General features: G+C 40.8%; 1 protein-coding gene across 1 annotated transcript in view; it reads left to right on the forward strand.

The window, feature by feature from the left end:
* EXD3 (exonuclease 3'-5' domain containing 3) overlaps window positions 1-24,853 on the forward strand; it is a 392,849-nt gene that overhangs the window by 166,105 nt on the left and 201,891 nt on the right. The window contains exons 14-20 of the mRNA XM_089675029.1: window positions 5,164-5,386; window positions 7,151-7,254; window positions 9,274-9,478; window positions 16,790-16,950; window positions 18,941-19,117; window positions 22,052-22,105; window positions 24,324-24,455. Of these exons, the coding sequence (XP_089531155.1) occupies window positions 5,164-5,386; window positions 7,151-7,254; window positions 9,274-9,478; window positions 16,790-16,950; window positions 18,941-19,117; window positions 22,052-22,105; window positions 24,324-24,455 (1,056 nt within the window). The remainder of the gene's footprint in view (window positions 1-5,163; window positions 5,387-7,150; window positions 7,255-9,273; window positions 9,479-16,789; window positions 16,951-18,940; window positions 19,118-22,051; window positions 22,106-24,323; window positions 24,456-24,853) is intronic.

Genomic DNA, 24,853 nt, shown 5'->3' on the forward strand with positions numbered 1-24,853 from the left:
TGAGTGAGGTTTAAAGCCCAACTCCAACCCTAACTTTTTATTCTATACTGGTTAATACAATGCACATATATTTGCAATTACAATTTTGGTTGCGTAGTCTAAGACTGATAACAACAAATATTAGTGAAATTTAGTGAAGTTAGGTTTACTTCTTCGCCTCCTGAAAAATGTGTGCAACTGCACTACCTTCTCTCAGACTACTATTAAGCAAAACTACACTGGAAGCCCAACCTGACCTGTCTCCGACCTATAAAATACTAACCTTTAACACCAGTCAGCATACAGAGCAGGCATGCTGCAAGCCTGATAGTAAGCTGTAGGTGTTGTCAAAAAAATACACATTTAGATCAAAAGCAAGAGGGTAAATGGTAAAAGCACTACTTATATTGTTTGGATTTATGATTTTTTTTTTTACTGATAAACCCTCCCTTTGTAACCCTGACAGTTTGTATTCCTGATATGTATATGTGTTATCATGTACTTGTGTTAAGAAGTATCCTGTTATCTTTGTATTGCTTTCTTTGTGTGAAATACCTGGTGATCCTGCCACGTCCCTTGCTTTCCTATTTCAAACTGACCACACTAAGCATAGAAAGACATCCATCCCAGCGTGGTCACGTTTTCTGGTTGTGCTGGGATCACACCTTGCCTGTCCTCCAATAGTCAGACTTGTGCTGACATACCCCCTTGCACAACTAATCACTGGGAAGATCAGTGCATGGCTGTTTCTTTGGCTCTGCCTCCTGCTGACACACACCCTTGCAATTTCCACACCTACCTCTCATAACGTCTTTATGCAGCTGAGGTCATGTGATCACTTTGTACTTCTGGGTATAAAGCAACTTACTCTCCTTCATCTTATGTGACAGTGCTTATGCTTGGCAAATTGTCTACACAGGCACCCAACACTATCACATGGAGACAAATTGAAAATCCTACACTATGTATGAACTCCAAGTGGTGACCAAACCACTTAGTGTTTCAGCACTCATTCCCATAAAAATGCCCGTAAACATAAATATACAAATTATCGAGCAAGTTATTGCTAAACTTTCGCACGTGCTAATCTTGCACACTGGATTGCATTATTTTCTGTTAAAAAAAACAGTCTCCTCCTTACTTTGTTAAAGCTGAACTGCAGAGAAGACACCCTGCACTGTAAGGGGTAAATGTTTGTTTAGGTCTAGGGGACTGCAAAAAGCACTTTTACTTCCCGATCCTTGGCCTTCTCACATCCAGTGCAGGGCTATGGTCTCTTGGTCTTTTTGACAGTAGAAGGCATACAACTGGCGGAACATAGAGGAGAAGAAGCTGTGGGGATCAGTCCTGCAGCTCCTATGGGTTGCAAGATCGCTCCCCACAGCCTTTTCTCCCCTATTCTTGGTCATACATATGCCCTCCTAATGCCTTCAAAAACAATGCAGAGGTCATAGCCAGTAACTGGATGTGAGGATGCCAAGGAACAGTTTACTGCTATAACGTAGGGGAGAAGTATACATGTTTGTCACGGACCCCTTGACCTAAATGTGCATTTAGCCCTTTCAGTGCGTTGACTGCCAAATTACAAGGCAGCAGATTTGTTCACTCTGGAGATGGGCTTTAATGTTATCTTTCCATGCGCTGTGCATATCCTATGGGCTCTATAGTTTCCTTTGAATGTACACATGCTGCAGCAGCAGCAGCTGAGCACCACAGTTTGTTGTGATGATTAAAGCACAATTTGCCAGTTATGACAGTGCTGGGACATGCTACTGTGTAAGTATAGGCAAAAGGTACACATGGTTCTCAAAGTTATAGTAGTAATGTTTGAGTGGAAACGACTGGTTTGTCAGTGTACGCCGTATTTGGTAATGCCAGGTCAGGGTCTGGAGTTTGAAGACTTCAAAGAGTCTTGGGTGGGACAAAGCTTGGAGTCCTCTGTCCAGGTCTTACTAGAGACCTGCAGGTTGTGTGAGTGTGTAGGTGTGCACAATCATTATAAACGAGAACTGGCCAAAGCTCCATCTAGGAGACAGGCGTACTCCCATTAGGAGAGGTGATCCACTCAACAGACTGCACTCCATGTTGGAGAGAATCCTGACCCATAGGACTGGGAGAGTCAGGATAGCTGAGTGAGTCTGGAGAGCTAGGATAACTGAGGTGACTAGATGAGTCCAGTGGACTGACAGATTCTGTGAGTCTCAGTGGAGTGAGAGAGCCTGGGGTTACCAGGATATCCCTATTGAGAGGCCATGAGCAGGCCCCTAAAACTGGATACTGTAACTAAAGGCCAAGAGAGCCCAAAGAGCTGGCTCTGAAGGATCCTGACAAGAGCAATGGAGCTGCTGAGGAGAAAACCAGCAGTAGCTGATACTGAGTGCTATTGGTATAGAGCTAAATTAATAGTGACCAAAGTATTAAAAATGATCAAGGATAATGACAATGTTATCCTGAGTAAAAAAGAAGGATTTTATTATCCACCTGAAAGCAATTAAAACCATTGTTCATAGTCATATGTCCAATGTAAATGAAGGAAAAAGTGGGTGTTATAGCCCAAATGTGGTCAATAAAATTGGCTTACTGCTGAGGAAATGGGTACATCTGGACCAGGGTGCAGGAGGCGGTGGAGAGGAATCCTGTGGAAGATAGGTTGTCAACTGTGAGAAAGTACCAGTCACAGAACAGGATGCTGCCTCGGATGTCCCCGGAAATCATGACGTCGGCGTGCGCCGGAAGTGACGTCAGTGAAGCGCAGAAACCAGCAGATGGACTCTGATGGATAGACAGGGAAGCCTGGTTGCTTAATCACTTTGACAAAGCACGTATCTGTACGAAATGCAACATCATAGCAACCAGGTCTTGTTGTGGTCTGCCCCAGGCACTCTAGCTTCTCTTTCCATCCATCAGCGTCCATCTGGCGGTTTCTGCGCTTCACTGACGTCACTTTACTAGTCACTATTAATATGGCTCTATACCAGTAGTGTTCAGTATCAGCTACTGTTCTATTCACGTCTCCTGTGGTTTATTGAGTAGCTATGGTTATAGTCTTCACAAGCTACAAGACCTCATTTTTGGTTATCAGTGCCCAGGAAGTTTGTCAACTTGTTTTATTGAGGAAAAAACCAAGTGGCTTGACATTTTCGTCACCCGTTTTTGATAGTGACAATCCTCTGCGTGAGTAACTATTTTGTGAACTTTACTTTCATTTTATTTAATAAAAGTGGGCCGGCAAGCCCTTAACCACAGTCTCGACTGTCGTGGACGGCCTGAAACATATCTACCAATGAGCAGAACAACTCCCACATCTCACAGTACACAGTGAGTTGGCATGGCTGCTTGTAACCCAACTATGGAGTGCACGAGAAAGAGTAACAATACTGCAGCTGAATAGAGTAAGTGTCACTCTAAATAAAGAATACACCTGTGGATACACAGTGCTAGTAGTATTAAAGTGACTCTGTTGTGAGAAAAGTATAGTGGCAGCCATTGCTGGCCTCTCCTTTGAGAATGTTAGCTCTCTGGCTGTCATGCTGATGCATTGGCTTCGGTGCTTTTTGAGTCTCTGACCTGAACCATTTATAGATAAGGAATTCTAACACGTTTCTGATACTCATTTACAGCAAACTTGTTCTGGATCTATGAGGCCTTGGAATGACAGCTCCATACATTTCTCATGACAGAGTTACTTTAATTGTACATATTAAAACGGACTAAACGTTTTGACACTTTGGATACACCTTAAAATACCACAGCACATTAAAGTATACAAGTATGTAAATGCAATAACAATTATGTAATATATTTCAGCTTGCTAGTAGATGTGGAGGCTGCATTAGTTTTGTTTTTTTTTTAGGCATTTTTCTTCAAGTAACACACTCATTTATTGTACATTATCTTTGGAGAAACAGTGTTGCCACCCTAGGACAGGAAATGTGTCATGTCTATAGAACACTTCCACCTCTCCTCTTCTTTATAAAATAGAGAGGTGTTCTGTAGTCCACAGAGATAACTGGGAACTGACTCCTTAGGATCTTGGGGGCGACCTCACGCCAAAAATTTATCAAAATGACATGGTATATATTCGGGGGGGAGGTCTACTGCCAAAAATAGGAGGTGCCCCTCCCAATCGATACTAGATTCTGCTCCGTCCCTCTCAAGTGAATAAGTACCCCTACGCAGTGCTGTATTTACGTTTTGTACTGCCCTAGGCAACACAAAACATCTAAAGTCAGAGCAGAAGTTGGAGATGGAGTTTAGGCTCTGGGAGGCACCGTGGATGCTGCGCACGCTGCTGCTCGCCTCAGAGTCAGGCAGATGATGAAGGTTCTCCTGGGCTCTATGTCCTAGCCGCCCTCCATCTCTGGGACCATTTGCTCACTGTGGGAGAATGATAAACGGTGCAAGATACTATCCTACTGCCCTAGGCCCGAGAACAAAGGCTGCCAACCCATTCGGGGAAAAAAAACCCAAACCCGACTGCTCCTGTAGCTTGCCGGGACCAAATTACATTGCTGTTTCTGCCCTACCACTAAAGTAAACAAAGAAATTGGGTCTCCAGTGAAATCACCAAGTGACCAAGCCCCTTATGACATCATTGACCATATATGCACAAATCCTTTATGATCACCTGGTGACCCTGCCACTTTATTTACTTTAGCTGCGGGGGAAGCAGAGCTGTCATATGGCCCTGACGCTGATGTAAACAAAGAGGCAGGGTCACTTGTGCATGGACATGTGCAGTGCTGGGTGGTGGCAGCTCCTCACAACTAATGCAAAGATGGACCGTTGTCCATTTGCATCCAATTTAGATTTGCTTCGGTTTTTTAAATAGAACAAAAATAGAATATTTGTTTAAAATGGACCAGAACGGATGCGGATGTAAATGGATGATCATAGGAATGCATTGCTGTTCATTTTTCATCTGTCATTGGACGAATGAAATCAGACAGACAGAACATCCAATTGAAAGGGACCAAACAGTACTTTTCAATCGAAAAAATTTATAAATAAATTGTAAAAATTAAGAAACTATTAAATTTCATGATGCAATGATTGATATTATTTGAATACAGAAGAACATTTCAAGTTTGGTTGTCATTATTTAATGCTGTAGATATCTACCAGCTCTCTACATCTCACTGTACTAGACAAAGTATAAAAGTTGTTCTTTCTCCTGTTTTCCAGGATGGACAAGTTGTTGGTGTGGATATGGAGTGGAGACCCTCTTTTGGGGGACTTGGAAAGCCAAATGTATCTCTGATTCAGATTGCAGTGAAAGAAGAGGTCTTTATACTGGATTTGCTGCAGGGTGACTTTCTTCAGAATGGTGATGAAGAGGAAGAAAAGGGCCCACTGCTGGTCAGATTAATCAAAGAGCTCTTTTCCTGCCCCACAGTCACAAAACTGGGTAAACATCGACTGTTACTTATAGTCCACATTGTCAGTATACAATGAGCCATTCAGTACAAGATTCACCATGCTCAGATGGAAACCTTTTACTGTTAAACTGATTTGTGGAAATATCATGGCTTGCCCTCCTTATCTTGTCTGCCCAGCAAGTTAATGGGTCAGTCCACTTAAAAGTGATATCATGGGTATTGATGGAGTGTAGTGGAATGAGTTTCTGTAATCCTTATTTTATGCCATCTAGACTCCCCTTCCTAGCTTGAAGCTGATATAAAAAAAAAATCTGTTAATGTAGGTATGAATTCGATCAATAAAAGAAGAGTAAATATATTAATTTTTAAAAGCAGCTAATGTGAGTTACTTAATTTCATTCATGTAAAGCTCTCAAACTGCAAGAGGGAAGGTTTATATGGTGATCCTATTAGTATCTGCTGACTACAAACGTTGTGACAGAAATAGGCAGCAGAGGGAATGGCCGATTAGATGGGTTAGAGATCCTGTCCCAGTCTGTTTTTCTGCCCTTATGAACTGGTGCTAGCCACTTTTCTCCATTTTAAACATGCCCTTTTTTGCAGACAGCTTGCCCTGAGGATGGTCACATTTCACATACGTGAGTGACTTTCCTCTCTCATCACTAGGCAGCTTGAAGTACATCTAAAGGCTACTATATGTCAGCCTAAACGTAAATGTTGACAAACAAAATCCTTTACCTTCCCTGACTGAGCCAAATCCTCCTCTACTTGTGTTGCACAGCTCTCCCTCCCAGGAACTGCAGCTCACAGGGGGTTTTAGCAACAGCAGTATTGCTGTCAATTCAGAAAGTACATGGGCAGGACTAGGTGTGACCAGGTGCTGACTAGTGACTGCAGACTTGTGAATCAGTAGTGACAATGTTGATGGCCATGTCCCCTGCAACATCTTTTCATCTCACTCTAGTTACAATATAGTCAATCACGATCAGGGGCGGACTGACCATTTGGAAACTCAGGCACTGCCCGAGGGCCCGGGGTCAGTAGGGGGCCCCATGAGATGCCCCTAGTACCTTTTTCATAGGCTTTTTTGAGTTTGGGCAAGGACACAGGGGCCCCATGATCCCCTATTGCCCGGGGCCCCCATGAGTTGTCAGTCTGCCCCTAAACACAATGCATAGAAATGAACTAACAAGGCTATATGCATTTAATTAGTGCATTTTTCACATGTCCATATGTCCAAAAAACATTGGTACAACCCACAAAATGCCACATACATGTTTTATAATACAATGATGTAAACAGGCCCAAAAACAGTGAGGATAAAACTATACATTTCTGCCTTAAAGATTGAATTGCAGGTTGCTGGGCTGTCAGCTTAACCTAAGCTTCACTGTATAGTGCGCCAGTGACTTGGAACAATCATACAGCCTGTCTGTAAATCCTGCACCCCTGTCTTGTTTTCTTATTGTGGCTCAAGCAACTCACCAGTAAGGATAGCTGAGATCAAGATAACAGCTGACATCTCACATAAAGTTGTCCTCATAAGTTGCTTTTAATATGACATTTACATTTGCTATAAAATTTTTGTACTTTGCTATTAGCCATTTCAGCACTGTCTTATTTTTTTTTTGGTTTTGCTATCTCAGAGGAGAATAACGGTGAATTAACCAAAAATGTCAAAGCATCTTGCTATGTCATAGGGTTAGAAGGTTATTAGGTGTTATCTATTGTAATTGTTTAGTTCTAATCTCTCTCTGGTTGTAATATGGAAATTTGAATCATGTCTTGTGCAGGATATGGCATGCACGGGGATTTCCAAAGTCTCGACAACACACACACTGCCTTCCGAGGAGTCAAGTTGTGCAATGTGATTGACCTCTGTGAGGTGCATAAACAGGTAAAAAGTGTATTGATGAGCTTCACACCTCTGACCTTTTAATGATATACTAGGCCGATAGCAGGATAGTGTACCAGCCTGATAACAGGGAGCCAATATATTTTTCTCTTTCCATTTCTGATTGCTGAAGCTCTTACACTATTTCTAGGAAAGTGTCCCAATATACTGTATGCTTTGAATTGGAACAGAAGAAAAAGAGACTTCATTAAAGCAGTTCTAAAGAATATAAGGTTTTTTTTGTTTACCTTAATGCAGGGGTGTCCAAACTTTTTTCAAAGAGGGCCAGATTGGATGAAGTGAACATGGTGGAGGACCGAACATTTTTCCGAACATTCTTTGAACCATTACAATTAAATGCAAATAAATTATTTTATGCCAAGTTAATTGCAAACGACATACTTTTCATTTCATAACATTAAGATCAACTGACAGCTGAGTTTTCACAATGTATTGAAAATAAATTTAAAAAAAACTTACCTGCACTAATGTGAAGGGTGAAAAAGGTAGCTGGAGCTGAAGTCTCTGCTCGGCAGCCGGGAAGGGAAGAGAAACACACTTCACGCTGGAAGCCCGGCCCTGACGTCACCGCCCTCTGTCGCTCCCAGCGCGGCGCAGTCACGCATGCGCACTGCTCTCAAGCAGAAGACTGTCTGCCACAGAAGGGAGGGCCGTGCGACAGCCGCATTTACACAGACCAGGGAGAACGCGCCACAGTCAGTCATGCGCACTGCTCTCTGCTCTCAAGCAGAAGACTGTCTGCCATAGAAGGGAGGGCCACATTACACAGAGCAGGGAGGGCTGTTGGAGGGCCATATTAAACCGACCCCCGGGCCGTAAATGGCCTGCGGGCCGGACTTTGGACATGCCTGCCTTAATGCATTTCATGCATCTTGTGCAGCGATGTGCACAAGAGCAGCATCTCTCTCCGCTCTCTTCCTCTTCACAGGGCAGATTGATAGCATTAGCCATTGGCTCCTGCTGCTGTCAATCAAATTTTGTGATGAGGGAGTGGGGCTAATCTGCGCTTTCTGTGTCTATAGACGCAGACAGGGTGGCTCAGGATCGAGCCCGCATAAGTGTCGCCATAGAAAGCAGCTTTCTTTGGTGGCAATTGCTGAAGAGGAGGAGCCAGGAGCACTGGCGAGGAACCCCAGAAGAGGAAGACTGGGCCTGCTCTGTGCAAAACCATTGCATAGAGCAGGTGAGTATGACAAAATAAACTAAAAATTAACTAAACCTTTACAGTGTCTTTAAACCAAGCTGCTGTGACATCACTGGCCTCTGATTCCATCAGTTTGTTTCTACAATTTTATTCTGCCAATCATCAGCCTGTACAGTGGACTGAAACATTATGTCTTCCTCCTTGTAGAAGGCCTTCACTAAACACCATCTGTTGCTGGAGTGCGCATTTCACTCTGATTTAGATTTCCTAAAACTGCATTTCTGTTTAAAAATAAATAATTGTGGTCCTATGGCTCCATTTGCCAGGTTTACATGCAAACATTTTCATTTTAGGTAGTGTGTATGGCTAATTAGCAGCATATTGAAGTCTTGCCAATGTTTGATAAATATCCAAAAGAGATCAGCTTGATGTAAATAAGCTTATCCATATATTTTAATGTTTTAAAAAACAATACATGTGTAATGCTATACAGCATGTATGCAGGGGCAGTCATTTTTGTCCACTAAATATGCAGATTCTGCTTCCTGCTTTTTAGTGTTATACATAATGGTTTTGGTTTACTTGGGCTTTTCACAATGCAAGTCTATAAGTCGGCTACTTCAGTGAACACAATTCACTCCCTGATTGCTGATATCCTATCAAAACAGTTGGTAAGCAGATGTGAAGAGGTACATTTGAGTCAGTGAGAGCTCCCTCAAGTGGCTGATCTACAAATCTTTATATTTATTACAGTAACAAAAAATATGGACTAGAAAGCAGGTAAAAATAACTTAAATATTTGCTCACTGAAAGTGTGTATTGCATTCCGCTTAAGGTGCATCTTCTTTTTACTTTAGATTCAGAGCTGTCGTGGTCGTGTGAGGGCTCCTGGCGGGCCAGTGGATGTCCTGGAGAACAGCCCGAGTGAAGAAGTCATTCGCCAGCCAGAGAAGGGGCTTAGTTTACTGGTAAAGGATGTGTTGGGCAAACCACTAGACAAGACCGAGCAGCTATCAAACTGGGACAAGAGGCCACTCCGGGAAGATCAAATCACCTATGCAGGTACCTTGCTTTGTCACAGAGCAGTTCTTACTGATGCATCTCATCCACTTGGATCTTCCACACATCATACCTGCTTTTTGATATTATGCAACTCTTATATTTTCTGATAATGCAAATTCTTCTTTTTGATGTGGAAGTACTGAAGAGACTTATAGAAACAAAGATAACGGTAAAAATATAGAAGCAGTTATTGCTGAATTCTCAAAACATGCTAATTAATTGGCTATTATGCTGACCTGGTGTCTTTTAATACTCTCCAAATAATTTAAAGGTGAACTGCAGGCAAATAAATAAATGCACACTTATAGTATATATAAGAAAGCTTTTTTACCAGCAACTATTTTTGTATTTTTCTCTATACAGTGCTGAGATTTACACAGTCTCCCTACTGGTCAGTGATACAAAGCTCAAGAGGGAAAAGTCATGTTTTGCATGTACCTTTCTGTTTCCTATATTTCTGAATCTCAGATTATAGTTTTCATTGAGGTTCACTTCAGCCTCTGCATTTTTTTGTTATTTGCTCAGTTTAAATTGCTCAGTGACAGGTTGAAGCTGGCCATAGTTGGGTGGAAAATTTAGATCCATGTTTGGCTGCCCGCGCTTAACAGTCTGTCAAACAATTGACTTCTGTTGATTGGGCTTGTTGGAAGTTGGGTTGAAGCTGTTGATGAATGTACTCTGACAGCCGAGAATCCCTGCTGTCAGAACACCATGGCTCAGTGAGGAGGATTCCTCGATCAACCTCAACTATAAAAAGATGAGCTATCTATGATCAGCATTACTTTAAGGCAATGGATCCTAAACCCCAGGGTCTTGAAGTGATTTAAGAATCTACTGGGTAGTTAAATTTCCACTCAAACTGAAATAATGCTTAAAGTAGAACAAAATGTTTTTGTTTTGTTTTTTTTGGTAGAGTAAGGTGGATTTACACTTTAGGATGAATCTGTGCTTTTCTCATACAGGACAAAGTAACAGGTTAAATATATGGGCAGCACAGTGGCTAAATGGTTAGCACTTCCGAATGGCAGTACTAGGGTTGCTGCTTCGAATCCCAACCCCGGCACCACCTGCCTGGAGTTTGCATGTTCTCCATGTGACTGCGTGGGTTTCCTCCGGGTACTCTGGTTTCCTCCCACACTCCAAAGACATGCTGGTAGGTTAATTGGCTCCTGTCTAAATTGGCCCTAGTATGTGTATGTATGTGAGTTAGGGACTTTAGATTGTACGCTCCTTGAGGGTTAGGGACTGATGTGAATGTACAATATATGTATGTAAAGTGCTGCGTAAAATTGACGGCGCTATATAAGTACCTGAAATAAATAAATAAATTATAGTGCTGGCCCCTCTGGTAGCTTAAACTTATCTTCGCTTGGCCACCGGGAGCAGAGGAAATACCTAGAACTTTGGGGTATGTGATTCACTCCCCTTTCTTACATGTGTCAATACTGGTGCATGACCAATACTGTCAAATGTAGATGGGGAGAGTCCTCATCCTTGTGTAAGCTTCAGACTGAGCCTTGGAGATTAAACAGGGTTCCCTGTCTGTGCTTCCAGCAGCCTAATGGGATGACAAGGAGTATGGGGCACTCATTAACCAATTCAATACCGGGCAATTTTACACCTTCCTGCCCAGGCCATTTTTCAGGTTTCAGCGCTCTCACAATTTGAATGACAATTGCGCGGTCATACAACATTGTACCCAAACTAAAATTTTATCATTTTCTTCACACAACTAGAGCTTTCTTTTGGTGGTATTTAATCACCGCTGGGGTTTTTATTTTTTGCTAAATTAACAAAAAAAGACCAAAAATTTTGAACAAAAACGCACGTTTTTCTTTTTCTGTTATAAAAGTTTGCAAATAAATAATTGTTCTTCATAAATTTAGGCCGAGATGTATTCTACTACATGTCTTTGGTGAAAATAACCCATATTAGGATGTATTATTTAGTTTGCAGGAAAGTTATAGAGTTCACAAACTATGGTATAGATCTGAATATTGATCAATCCTGAAGTACTGACAGCCAATCTAATTTCTTGAGGTCCAGGAATGTCAGAATAGTACAGATATCCCCCAAATGACCCCTTTTTGCAGAGTAGACAGTCCGACGTACTTCATAAGAGGCATGGCGAGTTTTTTGAAGTTGTATTTTTTTGTCATAATTTTTCGGAAAATGAAAAAATTAAATAAATTAGTTTCACTATTTTTTTTTTACATGTTGTCACCAGTGCAGTACAGCGTCATCATATAACTGGCATGGCGGTGATCAGGGACACTGACTGGTGACAGTGTGAAAAAAAAATATATATTTTTATTTAATTTTTATTTTTTTTTAAGATTTTTTTTTCATATTTCACTATGACCAAAGTAGTACAATGTTACCATAGTAACCTTGTACTACTTTGGGGAAGTGATCAGTATTTTTTTTTTTTTTTTACACAATTTGCTTATAGCAAAGAATTACTTTGCTATAAGCAAGCATTTACCTGAATGACATCGATTCATTCAGGGTTTTTTTTTTTTTGCTTAGCTGTGATTTGGCCACAGCTAATCACATGACATGTGCATGTGATTAGCTGTGACCATTCTACCACACTAGCATAAATTAAGCCATCCATTGTATACAACTGTCATTTGACCTGCTGTGATTGGTCACAGCAGGTCACATGGTACCGGCAACGGGGGCCGATACTCAGATCTGTCATCGGCCGTGTCCGAGGTACACGGCCGGTGACAGATCGCGCAGCTGCGGAGCTCAATCTGCGCATGTGCGGGAGGACGCCATATGACGTCCACCATGAACGCTGATGACATTTACCAGCCACCATTCGGCCATAGGGTTAAAGAGAATCTGTTGTGTTGCCCTGCACAAGCATAGCACAGCTTCACATTAGTTAATTTATCCTGCCCTAGCAAGATTTTCTAAGCTTATTTTTTTTTATATTTTTCTTCTAGTTTTCCATTTTCTTGTGTATTATAAGAATAGATTAGTTGTAGGATCAATATTTATAAATGTAGTTCAGTCACACCTGCTTAACAGACTGCCAGGTGCATTCCTTGAATGTTCATGGTTGTTTGGCTATGTATTTGTGTAGCTTTCTTCTTTTTGTAATTACAGTACCTATTTGCAATCACTTATTTTACATTGCTGTATTTAAGATGGAACTCAAGACCAATGAGAACAAAACATTGTGCCCAGATAATGTATGCTTTATTACACATAAAATCGCCCTTATACATTTTTAAATACTGCTTTTACACCTGCCTGAAATCTCTCTGTATTTTGTGCTCCTACATTTGCCTGCTTGGCAAAATCACCAATATTGTCAAGCTTTATTGCATTGCACAGTGCTGGTATTTTACCATGAAGGAGGCACTAATAGCTAGAATGGGAGTGTGATGATACACTTTCATAGTCCAGTGAGTGGGCAAGAGCTGCAGTTGCGAAGATTGGTTTCACCATGTGAGTTGGGCTTCAAATGTACCTGTGATTCAAAATCTCACCTGCGTCTCCTAGGATGACATATCTTAGGCTGTCTTTTTCCTAGGATTTAAAAAAAATCAACAAGCCTATAAAATAAGGCTTTACTGAATGCCTTTTTTAATTTCTCAAAGTTATTGTTGCTTTTGAATGTCAACAGGTCCACTTTAGCTTGGAATTGGCTTTCGTGGTTGATGAACTAAAATTTCACTAAAGGCAAAAGCCAGTTTTGGATAGAGCGAAGAAGTATTAGAACCCCTATCAGTTTCTATTTCTGTCTGGAAAATTTCCCTATTGGGGCACAGATGGCGAGAAAAAACTGACAGAGGTTATAACCTTCCCTTACTTTAAAGTGCACTTGCTAAAGCCTATTAAACTGACTGCATTAAATGGTCAGAGTTATACTTTAATCACTTACCATCTGGACACTGCAAATATGTGACTAGGCAGGACAAGCTTCATTCTTGGAGTAAGCACCACTTCTGGCACTCGTGTGCATGGCTTCGGGGCTGAGCAGCAGCGCGATTTGTGACTGTTGTGTCCACCGGATGCAGTGAATTACTGACCGGGGGATCAAGCTGCTCTGATTGGCCCTGGTACCATGTGATCACTGTGACCAATCATAGCAATCACAAGAAAATTAGTAAACAATGGCTGTCATTCATGATGCCATTGCTTACTACTGTGATCTCTGTGACTGGTCACAGTGATCAAATGGCACACGGCCAGTCACAGCAGCCCTGTGCCATGTGATAGCTGTGGCCAATCACAATAGTCAACAATGACATTATAAATGGATGACAAACACCATTAAAGACAGATTGCTTCTACAGTGCTCATCACTGTAATAAGCAATCATGGTGTAAAACAAAACCTAATCACTCCCCAGAGCACTGTTCTGGTGACAGTATATGCAAAACAAATTGTAAATAAATATATAATTTTTTTTTTTACATACTGTCACCAGAGAAAGTGAAGTGTCACATTGGTAACATTGTACTGCCTGGGCTGTGACCATAAACAATGGCTGGCTGCTCTGTTATCAATATATGTCAGTGCTGCCAGCCATTGTCTCTGATCATCACCACAGCAGTACAGTGTCACCAGACCAACTGCCAGTCAGTGTCCCTAATCACTGATGCCTACTCACAGTGTTCCTAATCGCTGCCACAGCAGCCAGTCTCCCTGATCATCGCCACATCTGTCCCAAAGTAGTGTATGCCAGCAACAGTGTTCCTTATGACCACCACACCAATCGCAGTGCCACCACACCAATCTAAGCCAACAATGGTGTCTCTGATTGTCATCACACCAGCCCCAGTGTCACCAGACCAGTGTATGTCTACAGTAGTGTTCCTGTATGGTGCCACACTAGTCCCCAGTGTAGCCAGCAACAGTGTTCCTGATCACTGCTACACATGTCCCACTGTCACCTGACCAGTGCATCCAGCAAAAGTGTTCCTAATCACCATCACACTAGTGCAGTGTTTCCTCTGCCTGCTGCCTGTACTAACCCCGGCCTGTTTATTGACCCACGTTTCTGCCTGCTGCCTGGACCGATCGTTTGCCAGTTTACTGACCTGTGTCTGTCTGCGCCTGAACTGACCCATCTGCACATCCCACTTACTATGTTCCTTTGAGACACCAGTCCCAGCCACCCCTGTGGACAACTGCACTCGTGGAACCACAGGAACTCTTTTGTTCTTAATAACTTCAGCCTCCTGCACTTTGTGGCCAGTGAACATGGCACTCCTGGGGGCAGCCTTGTACCAGTAGGCTAGGATTACTTAGCTTATAGCAACTGGGACTGCTAAAGGTGATGCTGTACTAAGCTGTATTCCCTGATCGCTCATACAGAAGCGAGTAATACAGTTTGAATTTGACACAATTGGTTGATTTATGTGATACACAAGATACCATGTCCAGTACATAATCAGTCTAGACACTGAAAAAGTCTTACACATGTGGTATCACCATACTCAGGAGGAGTAGAAGAATGTGTTTTGGGTTGTAATACGAAGTATGCCTATGCTGTTAGAAATATCTTATTAATTGACAACTTTGTGTAAATAATATACATTTTCATTTTTTTTCCTGCAATTTCCAAAAACGTGGCAAAAAAGTGACATTTTCAAAAGACTTCCTATGCTTTTCAGAAATACCTTTTGAGCGTTTACTTTCCAAAATGTGGTCATTTTGTGGGGGTTTCCACTGTCCAGATGCTCCAGGGCCTCCAGAAATGTGATAGGTAGTCGGGAAATTAAATGCGTAATTTGAGCTCATTAAAAGCCCAAAGGTGTGTTCCTTGGATTTTGGCCCCCTCTACGCATCTGGGTTTTGAAAAAGTCCCACACATGTGATTGTGTTTTTGGGGTGTGAATTTCAGTATGCCTATGTGTGTGTGAAAAATAACTTGTTAAAATGACAACTTTGTGGAAAAAAAACTAATTTTATTTAATATCTTCATTTTCCAAAACATTGGGACAAAAACTTACAACTTCAAAAACACTCACCATGCCTCTTGCTAAATACCTTGGGGTGTCTATTTTCCAAAAAGGGGTCATTTGGGGGGTACTGTTCTGGCATTTTTGGGCCAGAACAGTACATATTTCAGTACATCAGGACTGATCAATTTTCAAATGTATATATCAAGTTTATTGACTAACTTTCACACAGAGAAAATAATATACAGTGATTTGGGCTATTTACCAAAGAATTGTAGCATAATACATTGTGGCCTAAATTTATGAAGAATGATTATTTAATTGCAAAACTTTATAACAGAAACTAAGAAAAAAATTGGGTTTTTTTCAATAATTTCTGTGGGGGTTTTTCTTTTTCATTTATTTTCATTTATTTAGCAAAAAAAAATAACCCAGTGGTGAATAAATACCACCAAAAGAAAACTCTATGGGGTTGATTTACTAAAACTGAACGGTGCACAATCTGGTACATTTCTGCATAGAAACCAATCAGCTTCCAGGTTTTATTGTCAAAGCTTCATTGAACAAGCTGAAGTTTGAAGCTAATTGGTTTCTATGCAAAGCTGCACCAGATTTTGCACTGTCCAATTTTAGTAAATCAACCCCACATGTCTAATATATATATATATATATATATATATATGTATAAATAATTCATTTGGGTACAGTTTTGCATGACTGAGTAGTTGTCATTCAAAGTGTGCCAGTGCTGAAAACATAGCCTGGGCAGAAAGGGGGGTGTAAATATGTGGTCTTGAGGTGGTTAAAGGGTCAGTCCACCCACAATGGTTACTTTTAATCTGATATATGCAGAAGAATTTTACATTTTGACAGGCCACCTGACAGTTTCTTATATCTCTGGGGGACTTTATTGGTGAGATCTCTGCCCTGACTTCCCACTCCTGCACACTTGATGTGCCTGTTATGAGGGTTTCTCCCTCTCCATGCTGGGTGGATTTTTTAATATTATAAAAGATTTAACAGGAGGAGCTGAAACACACAGTTGGGTGAGAACATCCAAAACCTCCAGGTGAACAGGAACAGAGTCAGGAATTATGGCAAGGAGATCTCACTGTTGTTATATCCAAGATAAATAAGAAGCCGGGCTTACTTGGCTGACCATGCCCTAACTATAACTAAAATACCTCTGCTGGGTGGGCTGACGCTTAGATATAAGATACTGATACTGTGAGTGGCATCAAGCATGATAGTGCCAAAAGCATGATATGAAAGTCAGGTGCAGACTTTGAACCATTCACATTGTATAGTAGTAATATTAAACCTTTACAGTAAACAGCAATCATTTACTAAGTAGTGCCTGTGGTTTCCTTTGTATCTTTACATTTAGCTGCCGATGCATATTGTTTGTTGGAGGTGTATGAGGCCCTGCTTAACAGCCCTGAGAAATTTGGGTTAAAACCAGATTTTCATAAACTGCCCAAATGCAAACAACAGCCTCAGCCAAAGATGGACAGATCGCCAGAGAAGAAGCCAGCGACACCAAAGCAGGTATGGAACTGAACCAGATTAGGAGGTCACAGTGCTGGCCAAGGGCATACTGTCAGCCATTTTATATCATGGTCCACTATTCATGAGAATGTCTTTATTCTTACAAGCAGAGAAGAGAAGGAATACTAGAATTTTTTGCTGGTTATACATTGACAGATCAGGTTAGGCGATATGTCGGTAACAACCCATGCAATCCATACATATAAAGAAATCAAAACAAGTTCATACATTAAGTTATGTGTAATAAAATGGAATGACACAGGGAAAAAGTATTGAACACATGAAGAAAGGGAGGTGCAAAAAGGCATGGATATCCAAGACAGCCAATTAGAAAGAAATCCTGCTCCTTGTCAGTGCAAATAATATCAGCTGGTTCAATCTCAACTGATGGCCTATAAAAAGGTTTCCCTTTACCATGGTGTCACACAAGAAACATCTCATGATGGGTAAAAGCAAAGAGCTCGCTCAAGACCTTTGCTACCTTACTGTTGCAAAACATACTGATGGAATTGGTTACAGAAGGTTTTGAATGTTCCAGTGAGCACTGTTGGGGCCATAATCTGGAAGTGGAAAGAACATCATTTCACCATAAACCAGCCATGACCAGGTGCTCCTCGAAAGATTTCTGACAGATGAATGAAAAGAATTATCAGAAGAGTAGTCCAAGAGCCAAGGACCACTTGTGGAATGCTTCAGAAAGGCTTGGAATTTGCAGGTATAATTGTTTCAAAGAAAACAATAAGTAATGCACTCAACTACCATGGCATGTATGCACACTCACCACACAAGACTCCATTGCTGAAGAAAAAGCATGTTGAAGCTCGTTGCTGCACAACACTTAGACAAGCCTGTGAAATACTGGGAGAATACAGTCTGGTCAGATGAGATCAAAATTGAACTCATGGTGTGGGGCTGTTGTAGGATACGGTACTGGCAAACTTCACTTCGTTGAAGGAAGGCTGAATGGAAAAATGTACCAAGTCATTCTTGATAAAAATCTGTTGCTATCTACCAGGGTGATGAAGATGAAACGAGGGTAGACATTTCATCAAGACAATGATCCCAAACACAAAGCCAAGAAAACTCTGAATTGGTTTCAAAGAAAGAAATAAAGCCGCTAGAATGACCCAGCCAATCGCCTGACTTGAATCCAATAGAAAATCTATGCAAATAACTAAAGATCAGAGTTCATAGAAGAGTCCCACGAGCCATGAAGATTTGAAGACTGTGTGGAATAATGGGCCAAAATCACACCGGAGCAATGCATGTGACTAGTTTCTCCATACAGGAGGCTTCTTGAAGCTGTCATTACCAACAAAGGATTTTGTACAAATTTTAAATACATTTAATTTAGCGTGTTCATTGCCTTTTCCCTGTATATGTATGGATTGCATAGGTTCTTGCCGATGTGGTGAAAATTTCCTGTCAATAGCACGTTTAGATATATGTTTACTGAGAAAAAGGTGACATGTTCAATACTTATTTTACCTGCTGTATATTGCATATCTAATTACCTGCTGCTGTTCTTCACAAGTGCCACTCCCCCAAAATCCCCCCATCCTTGGCTAGAGCAAAGTAAGATGTATTGTTCTTCCTGGTATGAGGAACAATGTGACTCTTTTCCATTCCTCCAATAATGCTGCTCAAAATGCCTGCTAGTCACCAGGCCCTAGTCATGTGGGGGCAGATCCCTCAGGCCCCCCATAAACTCCAGCCAGTCAGATTTGGAGCTTATACACAGCTTTCCCCACTTGACCCCACGCAAGCAAACAAAATGGCAGAGGCGCAATCTACATACTGGTACTAGGTCTCTGACGTGTAAACTATTGAAGCTAAACTGTCACAGTACATCCAGGAAACTACTGTAGGATTTTCAGAAGGAAGCTAGCAACCAAAGAGTAATCTGCAGATCAGAAAATGCTGTATCTCATAAGAAATTAAATGGTGATATAACAGAATACTGAAATCTCTAATCTATGTATCATCCTAGAAGCTGAAAACACTAACAGATGAGACAAAAAGCGGTCCTAGTAATAAGTCTTTGTCCCCAAAAGAGTTCAGTGTGATCTGTGACAACATGCTGCAAGGACTGGGGCGCTACTTGCGCTGCCTTGGTATCGACGTCCTAATGCTGGGTAATGATGATGACCACAGGAGAGCCGCGGAGGTGAGTGGACTTTCAGGTTATGTTTTATCCTCTCATCACACATATATTTAAAGCAAAACTAAACCTAACTTGTCAAATGCTGTGAGCAGAGGCAGCTCTTTATTGCAAAAGAGACATGCTACAGTTGCAAGAAAAAGTATGTGAACCCTTTGGGATTACGTGGAGTTTTGCATGAATTGGGCATAAAATGTGCTCTGAACGTCATCTAAGTCACAACAATAGAAGAACACAGTCTGCTGAACATAATACTACACAAACATTAGATGTTGCCATGGTTTAATTGCACATAACATGTAAACATTCACAGTGCAGGGAGGAAAAAGTATGTGAACCTTTGGACTTAATAACTGGTTGACCCTCCTTTGGCAGCAATAACCTCAACCAAATGTTTCCTGTAGTTGCAGATCAGACCTGCACAACGATCTGGAGTTATTTTGGACCACTCCTCTTCACAAAACTGTTTCAGTGTAGCAATATTCTTGGGATGTCTCGTGAGAATCGCTCTCAAGGTCATGCCACAGCATTTTAATCGGGTTGAGGTCAGGACTCTGACTGGGCCACTCCAGAAGGCGTATTCTGTGCTGTTGCAGCCATTGTTTTATTGAATTACTTGTATTCTTTGGGTCATTGTCCTGTTGCATCACCCATCCTCTGCGGAGCTTCAGTTGGCGGACAGATGGTCGTACGTTTTCCTGCAAAATGTCTTGATAAACTGGAATTCATTTTCCCATCAATGACAACAATCCGTCCCTGAGGCAGCAAAGCAGCCCCAAACCATGATGCTCCCTCCGCCATGTTTTACAGTGGGGATGAGGTTTTGATGTTGGTGTGCTGTACCTTTTTTTCTCCACACATAGTGTTATGTGTTCTTCCCAAACAACTCAATCTTTGTTTCATCTGTCCACAGTATATTTTGCCAGTAGTGCTGTGGAACATCCAGGTGCTCTTTTGCAAACTTCAAACGTGCTGCAATATTCTTTTTGGACAGCAATGGCTTCCTCCGTGGTGTCCTCCCATGTACTCCATTCTTGTTTAATGTTTTCCTTATTGTAGATGTGTCAACAAAAATGTTAGCATGTGCCAGAGATTTCTGTAGGTCTTCAGCTGACACTCTGGGATTCTTCTTTACCTCATGCAGCATTCTGCGCTGTGCTCTTGCAGTCATTTTTACAGGACGACCATGCCTAGGGAGAGTAGCAACAGTGCTAAACTTTCTCCATTTGTAGACAGTCTGTCTTATCATGGACACATGAACATCAAGGCTTTTGGAGATACTTTTGTAACCCTTTTCCAGCTTCATGCAAGTCAACAATTCTTGATCGTAGGTCTTCTGAGAGCTCTTTTCTGCGAGGCATGGTTCACATCAGACAGTGCTTCTTGAAACCAGTAAACCCAAAACAGGTGTGTGTTTTTTAAGGGCAGGACAGCTGTCAGCAACACATCCAATATCATCACACTGATTGGAGTCAAGGTTGGCTCATTCCTGGCTCCAATTAGCTCTGGGAGAAGTCATTAAGCTAGGGCCTCACATACTTTTTCCTCCTTGCACTGTGAATGTTTACATGTTATGTGCAATTAAACCATGGCAACATCTAATGTTTGTGTACTATTATGTTCAGCAGACTGTGTTCTTCTATTGTTGTGACTTAGATGATGTTCAGAGCACATTTTATGCCCAAATAATGCAAAACTCCACGTAATCCCAAGGGGTTCACATACTTTTTCTTGCAACTGTATATCTCTTCTGAATAATACCTGCCTGCTCACATTCTATTGAATGTATGTTGAATTGTACATACACAGCTCTGATTTATTTGGAGGATCAGTTCCTTTTTTTTTTGTCCGTTAATTATAACTGATATTTTTGTTAGAACACTATGTGGTCAAAGGTTTGTAGATAGCTGATCATTACATGTTACCTGTGTGAGCTTGTTAGATATCCCATTCCAAATATAAAGCTGCAGCGTTGACAGCATCCACTCTTCTGGGAAGGTTTTCTACAAAATTTTGGAGTGTTTTGTGGGAATTTGCATTCATTTACCTAAAACAACATCTGTAAGGTTAGAATTTGATGTTGGATGAGATATTCTGCCTTGCTAATTGTCAAATTTGTCCAAAACGTGTTCAGTAGGGTTGAGATTAGGGCTCTGTGCAGACCACTTGAGTTCCTCCTCAACAAACTCACCAAACCGTATCTTTACAGAGCTTTTATGGAGCTGGCTTTATGAACAGGTGCACAGCCATGCTAGGACAGAAAAGGGCCTTGTCTAAAATGGTCTTTTGTGTTCTGTAGGACTAACAGCACCAATCACTGCAAATATCTGCACTCATTAGTTTGGATAGGTTTGCACAAACCATTGGCCATATAGTGTATATTTATGTCTTGTACCTACAGTATTACCATTTTAGTTATTAATGTGATGTCACTTTCATCACAGTTCCAAAAAACACTATCCTGCTACAGGGTCTTTGTTGGCTATATAGAAGAACAATTAAAATGTACATAAACCCTAACAATTAACTTCTCTTATTTGCTATCTTTTGGTTTGCTAAATATATAACATTTAAAGTGTTTTTATATCTGTCTCATAAGTTCAAAAAATATCTGCTAATCTTGTTAGAAATTCAGCTGTTCTCTGGTTATCATTCATGCAAGATATGAACAGGGCTTTTGGAGCCAATATACTGGTGAGCTGTTAAAGTGTATCAATCCAAAATGTCCACTTTGGCTAGAGTGGGGACAAGTTAGAACCTAGCCAGTTTTTACTTTCCTTCATGACCCTGTTTGGAAAACGTCTCCCACCTCTTTTCCTAGTGACACATTGTCGCCGTGTTTCTGTGTAAAAACTAAGGCCTTAAAATGTTAAAACATAGATTTTTTATTGTGATAATGTATAGCCTTTAAAATTAACTTTTTTTTTTTGCGTGTCCTAGATCGCCAGACGAGATGGGAGAGTCATCCTGACCTGTGGACTGCCCTACCAGACGGTGAGAAGGTTTAGGAATTTGTTTTCTTTTTTTTTTTGAGAAATGCATTGTAAACAGATTATAGACGTTTAAAGGTGACCTATAGTGGTTATTGATTGGTCAGTTTTTTGTTTGTTAACTATATTATACCCTTAGTTATGTTATATTTGTATAAAATCCTTACATTACAAATAAACAGGTGCTTATGAATTCAAGTGTGTACAGTTCATGCTTGGCTGCCTAATGAGAAAGCCTAGCACTAGCTGCACATTTGCTGACTGCTCTTGCAGACTGAAGAGCTAGATTGTGTTATTTCAGCTAGTAAAGTAGGAGGGAGATGTGTCCCTTACTTGAGAAAGACTCACATTCTCTAACTTATATGTATATAGTGCAGCGCTAAAGATTTTATATACTGTAAATATTAAATCATCAAAATCATATTAAATCATCAATATTAACCACTTCCTGTCCGGCTGTTGTATATAAACGGCCGGACGGTGGCAGTGCAGGGACGGGTGACCGTTTGTAAACGGCCTCGCCACCCCCTGCTTGTGCGCGCTCCCTGGGAGCACGCAGCACTGCAATTCGGTGCCCGCTGTGTCCTCCGGACACAGTGGAACACCGATCGTCGTACGGGACCTCTCTGCGAGGTCCCGATCATGTGATCACTGATTGGCCAGTAATGTAATGTAAGGATTTTATACAAATATCATGACATAACTAAGGGTATAATATAGTTAATAAACAAAAAACTGACCAATCAATAACCACTATAGGTCACCTTTACACGTCTATAATCTGTTCACAATGCATTTCTCAAAAAAAAGTGAGACATTAGTGCTGAAATATCAATTGGCCAATCAGTGATCACATGCAGAGAAGTAAGCAAGATGTCACTTCTTTCATCATTGCTTACTACGTGTGAATGATCACGAGATCATATGGTACAGGGCAATTCGCAACATCCTTGTACCATGTGACAAGCTCTGGCCAATCACAGCTCACACAGTAGTTCTCAATGGCTGCAAGAATGCAGCCAGAGAGAAGGAGAAATGATTGCTTTTACAGCCTTTATGGGTGTAAAAGCAGTCAGTGTAACAAAAAAAAAAAAATATCTTCATCACCCCCCACAAGTAGTACAGTGTCACCATGGTGACACTGTACTGCTAGGGTGACAGTATGTTAAAAAAAGAAATGTAAAAAAAAAGTTTAAAAATTATTATTTTTGGTTATAAACTACAGTTTAACGGAATAAATTTTGGCCAAGATTTATGATGAAATATTTACGGTATTTGCAAAATTTTATAAGAAAAACACTTTTTTTTTCAAAATGTTTGGACTTTTCCATTTACATAGCAAAAGAAAATAAAAATCCCAGTGGTGAATAAATTCCACCAAAATAAAGCTTTATCTGTCTCAAAAAATGCTAAATAATTCATATGGGTACAGTGTTGCATGACCGCGCAATTGTCATTCAAAGTGTGAGAGTGCTGAAAGCTGAAAATTGGCCTGAACAGGAAGGGGGTAAAAGTGTCCGGACTGGAAGTGGTTAATAAAACATCAAATATAACACCAGTGCAAATTGAATAATAAATATCTCTCAGTGAGACATTAGTGCTGAAATATCAATGTATATCTTAGTAAAGCAGTGAACAGATAAAGTCCATCCAGTATATGTCAATGTGACAAGACTACAGTCAATTTGGTAAACAAATATTGTGTCAGTGGCACTACAAGACACAGCAGCAACGTGTTCAATTCCAAACAGGTGCTATTGGATCCAGTGAAACATTCCACCACTGCTATGCACTCACCAGAAATCTACTGGTATAGTAGCAGAAATCGCTGATCACTCAAATAAAATGCTCAGTCTTTAGCCAAAAGGACTTATCCTAGGAAAAAGCTCACCACACGGAGCCCAAAAAGCGAAGTATAGTGTAGTACTTTATTAAAATGGATATAAAACATTCCACGTGGAAAGATAAACAGACATTGGTGAATTCACATACCAAGATGGCCGCCGCTTCTAGTTACGGGCACACTCAATTGGAGCAATTGGGGAGCAAAAGGAAAATGAATATTGTATGTGCAATAGGGGATGGCAACTGCTAAGAGTACTTGTACCTTTTGTTCCGCATGCTTACAGATTCACTTCTGCAATGGGAAAAAAAATGGATAATGCACAAGTTTACTTCAAAATGCTCCGTTTTATACATTGTATTTTCTCTAAATCTCACAGTTACGCTCACAAATTGGTGAAGGGAGATGTTTTAATGTAGACTGCTCAGAGAAAGCGCGACAGCAAGCAATCAAGGTCTTGAAACATTTTAATGTTCGTGTCACCCTCTCGGATGTGTTCAGTCGCTGTCAGGTAGGGTTTCTGCCAGTACTCCTCTTAAGTTGTATTTATCAAAGTTACATTGTTAATAACTCGCTTACAATATCTAATGTTTCTGAGGACCCCCTTGGTGAATGCAAATGCATCCTAAATTGTGTGTGTTTTTTTGTTTGTAAAACAGCTATAGTTACTTAAAACACTTAAAGCGGAGGTGTCCAACCTGGCTATGCATGCGGCCCACAAAATCATAAACTTGTTTAAAAATGGTGATTTTTTTTTTTTTTTTTGAGGGAATTTGCGTTTACACTTACTGAACATGTGTGGCCAAAGAAAACTTTGACAGAGTCTCTGGACTTTAAGTTTTCTATAAGTTTAATCTTCCCAAAGAAAAATTTCCCAACCACGCCTTATTCACGTCATCAGCTTTCAGC

The sequence above is a fragment of the Staurois parvus genome, unplaced genomic scaffold (assembly GCF_062004578.1).
Source record: "Staurois parvus isolate SC_StPar_1 unplaced genomic scaffold, SC_StPar_1.0 ptg000154l, whole genome shotgun sequence".
Taxonomy (NCBI): Eukaryota; Metazoa; Chordata; class Amphibia; order Anura; family Ranidae; genus Staurois; species Staurois parvus.